The 6,096-nt window shown below is 43.8% G+C and overlaps 1 protein-coding gene across 1 annotated transcript; it reads left to right on the forward strand.

The window, feature by feature from the left end:
- The first annotated feature begins 3,342 nt into the window (after window positions 1-3,342).
- LOC139464182 (mucin-2-like) lies at window positions 3,343-5,151 on the forward strand. The gene has a single exon (XM_071245708.1). It carries the CDS (start codon window positions 3,343-3,345, stop codon window positions 5,149-5,151), a length of 1,809 nt encoding a protein of 602 aa, XP_071101809.1.
- The last annotated feature ends 945 nt before the right edge of the window (window positions 5,152-6,096 follow it).

Consider the following 6,096-nt stretch of genomic DNA (forward strand, 5'->3'; position numbering starts at 1 on the left):
TTCGCTTAAAGGGCAGATCTATTATGGTTCATTTGCTTCTGTGCTTCTAAAGTACTCTCTGTTTTGCAAGACTTTGATCCATTACAAATTAGAAGTTAGTTTAGGACATCAACTTTATTACAGTTCTTGTGTCTCGCATTTTTAGATTCATGCAATGTTCAAGTACATTTCCACACAATGGTACAATATATCTTCACAAGATGTTACATTAAATATTCACACGTGACATTTAATCTTCACACAATGCTACTTTAAAATCTTCACACAATGTTACAATACATTGTCACTCAATGTCACCATACATCTTTATACAATGTTACAAGCCATCTACACCCACTGTAGCAATACATCTTCTCACAATGCTGCAATGCATCTTCACACTGTGTTATAATTTGTCTCCAGAAATGTTTAAGCCATCTCACAAACCAATGTCACAATACATCAATACAGCTTCACACTGTGTAAGAATGCATTTTCACTCAGTGTTTCAATACATCTTCACTGAATGCCACAATACATCTACGGAATGTCACATATGTACGTCTTCACATCTGTTGCAATCCATCTGTACAGAATGCTAAAAAACATCTTCATACATCTTCCTGGGGCAAGGGCGTTTACTGACTATAAAAGTGCCGAACGAGGCTGGAATGTCTGGGCTCGATCGTAGCGTCATCAGAGTTATGTCCCTTCTATGTCCCTCCTATTGACCAACTAGATTCCACCTCTCACATCACTTGCATTTGCTTCAAGCAAAATGACAGCTCCCAGTCAAGACGAACTGATCGATGATCAAGATCTATATGACACGGGTCTTGATCTACGGGTCTTACCTCACGAAGTGTATCGAATCACGTGAAAACCTTGATTAAAACATCAAAAGATATGGAAAATATCTGTCGACGCCCAGTTAACAGTACACGTCCTTTGCAAATCCTACAGTCGACCGAAATCTGTACGCTGAAATCCATGTTGTTTACGAACCGCAAGTCGATTCTGTTACGCGATTTTGATTGTTAGTCCAGCCAAAATATAACTCCATAAATCCAGCTTAGTTTGGCAATGATGGAAGCTGGACTTTCACAGACAGTTAACTCCTTTGCCTCGGGAAGATGATCTTCATACAAAGTCAAATATTCATCTTCACACAATATTACGGTGTATCATCACACAGTGTAACTCTATTTAATTTAATCGTTACACAATGTCGTAATGTTGTAGATCTTGAACAATTACCTTTTCTAATAGGAACTGAAATGCATAGCAAACCATTAGCAAAGCTTTCAATGTCTAATGCAGATTTATTGGCATTAAAAAATAAATCAAATATTTACCAATGGTTTGATCAAACTAATCTTAATACGGTTTTTCATCCTTCGAAAACATCGAATTTCCAATATTGTGACAAACGTTTTAACTTTGTCTTGATTACAAAACAATTTACAAAACAATGATATCTCAATTCAACACCTTCAATGAGACACTCGATAATTGATCCAATTTCACTGCCTCAATTCAGAGCAAAGATCCATTTAAAAAAGAACCCCTTGATGACGCTGCTCTTAAAAATAATCTGAACAAGACTGCATATAACGGTTGTCGTGCGTACAAAGAAAACATTACTTGAAATCAATGAGGAGAGGACGTGCATCAAATCAAATGGTTATAGTACAATGGAAAGAATTGATAATGCATCGAATCCAGCATGCTTTATGGGTATACGATATGTGAAGATTATTGAGCCTGGTTGAAGTCAGTTCCGCGTAAGCCCACGTACTTCCAACATGAGTAACTGGAGAAAAGTGTTGTTAAAATCCAGTTTGCTGTGGAAAATAAACTTAGACAAATTTGACGAGTGTACGCGTTGTGACTCATCATGATTTCCACATTCAACCTGTCGGAAAACACTTGATGGTGTTGCCATTTCATTCAACGTCATATTACGGAAAGGGTGAAAATGTCGGACTGAGCAGAGTACTTCATTTGGTGACGTTAAAGATAATGGTTGTCACGACGTGTTACCGGCTTTGCAAGATTTCCAGATAAAAATAATAGTCCCAGATTTTTTTCTCGAGTATTATAAATATATAAGGAGTTATTTTAAAAATTGACCGATTCTTTCGTTATTGGAATGTGACCGTCACCATGATCTAGTGGTGGAGTGAAAGGTCGGGGGCTAGACGCGTCATACCAAAAGACGTTGAAAGATGGTACTTGTTGTTACCCTGCCTGACGCTCGGCATTAAGGGGCTAAAACAAAGACAGGTCAGCTTGGAATCAGTATGCTGTCTCTGAGTGGGTTATTCATATTAAACTGCGGCAAGGTATATCAGTGGGCATGCCCTATAACCTCGGCATTACTCCGGACTAGTGCAAGTAGACACAAAAACACACACACACGCACACGCACACGCACACACAAGCACGCACGAACGCAGCACGCGCGATTTCACGTCACTATATAAGTGCAATAATCTTTAACGCGACGTTAAAACCCATTTCACCCCACCACCTCATTTGAATGTAGACTTGTGTATCTTAAACAGTGTTTGACGTCATGTTATGCTAATAAATGTATCGATGTCGTGCTATCATCGTGACGTCAGAGTGTAACATAGCATTGGCTGACAACCATCCGTAATCTGAACTTCATGATTCTCATGATCCCCACACCATTCAAAATTACATAATACTTTCATGTGTGTCATATTGATTTTACGAAACGTCAGTCCAACTATGATGCTCACATCGATGTAATTATCGGTGGTTCAATCCCATGGCGTCACGAGGCGACAAAATGTATCATATGGTCAGCCGCTGTGACTTGGTTAATTTGCGAGTCATCGAACCCAGACGACCAATCACTGGTTAATGTTGTCCAAACCTGATTATTTACGGTCCCTCGTCTTACAGCTGGAGTATTGCTGAACACAAAGCAAAACAATAAAACATCTTCCACATTGAAATAAACTAAAAATCTAGATCTGTTGTCAGGGAAATAAAAATTGCAGTACTAAGTATAGTAGTTTTGTAAGAAGCACTAATATACTTGAAACACATTGATAAAGTTTCGAATACTAGTAATTAATTACATGCTCCATGCAAACTTAAGGTCCAAAACACAACTATGCCACCCTTAATCAAATACATCATTTGTAGCCACCATCAAGCATTGCTGTGTATTTTCTTTTGCCCTGCAGTTTACATAAATATGTTGTAGTTATTTGACAACCAGTACATGCATACTTCTTTTTCGAAATAATATATTCAACATGTATTATTCTTTTCACCCACTGCTGGTGGGTGGCACTTTTGTAAACACTGAGATCGACTAGGGGATTTATGAGCCAGGTGGTGCTTGGATGTGCTTCTGCACGACGTATTAGCAATGGACACAATCTGATACAATCCTCGAAATTCCTGTGCTACGAAGAGACAACTCCACCTCACCTCTCACTTCTCTGTACTACCACCACTCAACTCCACAACCACCACTCAACTCCACCTCATCCCCACCGACCTGTAGTACCACCACTCAACTCAACCTCATCCCCACCGACCTGGACTACCACCACTCAACTCAACCTCATCCCCACCGACCTGTACTACCACCACTCAACTCCACCTCATCCCCACCGACCTGTACAACCACCACTCAACTCAACCTCATCCCCACCGACCTGTACTACCACCACTCAACTCAACCTCACCTCCCACCTACCTGTACAACCACCACTCAACTCCACCTCATCCCCACCGACCTCTACCACCACTACTCAACTCCACCTCACCTCCCACCTACCTGTACCACCACCACTCAACTCCACCTCATCCCCACCGACCTGTACTACCACCACTCAACTCAACCTCACCTCCCACCTACCTGTACAACCACCACTCAACTCCACCTCATCCCCACCGACCTCTACCACCACCACTCAACTCCACCTCACCTCCCACCTACCTGTACAACCACCACTCAACTCCACCTCATCCCCACCGACCTGTACAACCACCACTCAACTCCACCTCATCCCCACCGACCTGTACAACCACCACTCAACTCCACCTCATCCCCACCGACCTGTACTACCACCACTTAACTCCACCTCATCTCCCACCGACTTCTACCACCACCACTCAACTCCACCTCATCTCCCACCTATCTGTACCACCACCACTCAACTCCACCTCATCCCCACCGACCTGTACAACCACCACTCAACTCAACCTCATCCCCACCGACCTGTACCACCACCACTCAACTCCACCTCACCTCCCACCTACCTGTACAACCACCACTCAACTCCACCTCATCCCCACCGACCTGTACTACCACCACTCAACTCAACCTCACCTCCCACCTACCTGTACAACCACCACTCAACTCCACCTCATCCCCACCGACCTCTACCACCACCACTCAACTCCACCTCACCTCCCACCTACCTGTACAACCACCACTCAACTCCACCTCATCCCCACCGACCTGTACAACCACCACTCAACTCCACCTCATCCCCACCGACCTCTACCACCACCACTCAACTCCACCTCACCTCCCACCTACCTGTACCACCACCACTCAACTCCACCTCATCCCCACCGACCTGTACTACCACCACTCAACTCAACCTCACCTCCCACCTACCTGTACAACCACCACTCAACTCCACCTCATCCCCACCGACCTCTACCACCACCACTCAACTCCACCTCACCTCCCACCTACCTGTACAACCACCACTCAACTCCACCTCATCCCCACTTACCTGTACAACCACCACTCAACTCCACCTCATCCCCACCGACCTGTACAACCACCACTTAACTCCACCTCATCCCCACCGACCTGTACAACCACCACTTAACTCCACCTCATCCCCACCGACCTCTACCACCACCACTCAACTCCACCTCATCTCCCACCTATCTGTACCACCACCACTCAACTCCACCTCATCCCCACCGACCTCTACCACCACCACTCAACTCCACCTCATCCCCACCGACCTGTACTACCACCACTTAACTCAACCTCATCCCCACCGACCTCTACCACCACTCAACTCCACCTCATCTCCCACCTACCTGAACTACCACCATTCAACGTCACCTCATCTCCCACCTATCTGTACAACCACCACTTAACTCCACCTCATCCCCACCGACCTGTACTACCACCACTTAACTCCACCTCATCCCCACCGACCTCTACCACCACTCAACTCCACCTCATCTCCCACCTACCTGAACTACCACCATTCAACGTCACCTCATCTCCCACCTACCTGTACAACCACCACCCAGCTACCATATCATCTCCCACCAACTGTACCTCCAATATTCGTTTTCACATTATTCTATATAACCAGCACTTTCAACAGTATAGACTTGTGTCTCATGTCAGAGAAAAAAAGAACAGTGTAATTATTTACTGATAAAAAAGTATACATAAAACATATTGCCTTTTCATATAAAACCTACATCTTGGAAAGCCCTAAGATAGTTGGAGACCGTGCCCCTGGTGATTCGCAGCAGTCTGAGTAATCAGTGGTGTTTAGTATTTCAGACATCGCAAATAGTCTCCTAATGGATCAGAATATGTTTTGCATTGAGCGCATATCGTGTGTATGATCATCAGCGGAATACTATTTCGAATGATTAATTTAGAAATGTGCGTTTTTGTGAATTTTCGAAATGTTATTACATCAAAATACTAATTTGTTATTTGTCAACGCACAGTGCCGTCTTAGATCATGGTCGAGGTTGTGTATCAAGCTAATTGCATTCTTGAAACGAAACACTGCTCGTCATGTCAATCATTAATGGGTATCCTTGGGCAAGAGGTGATGGAAAGGTCTGATTAAGTCTGGAAGAAGGATACTTTCTGTTTGCACACCAATAATAACGTTTCCTGGCGAACTCGAAAGAAAGACTTGGTGTGACCATTCAAAGAGCAAATGATCGCCTTGCCTTATTGGGAATCGCGACGAAAAGTAGAACCCCTCAATTGTCTGCTTCAATCTTCAGTTATTGATGAAGCGTTTATGACTAACGTTTTAGTGTTTACCCATTCTGCTCTTTGGTAATATG

The sequence above is a fragment of the Haliotis cracherodii genome, unplaced genomic scaffold (assembly GCF_022045235.1).
Source record: "Haliotis cracherodii isolate W230 unplaced genomic scaffold, xgHalCrac1.p SCAF_16, whole genome shotgun sequence".
In the NCBI taxonomy this organism is placed as follows: domain Eukaryota; kingdom Metazoa; phylum Mollusca; class Gastropoda; order Lepetellida; family Haliotidae; genus Haliotis; species Haliotis cracherodii.

What these genes read in the sequence shown, in the direction of transcription:
- LOC139464182 (XM_071245708.1), top strand. Translation starts at nt 3,343, where the DNA reads ATGAGCCAGGTGGTGCTTGGATGTGCTTCTGCACGACGTATTAGCAAT.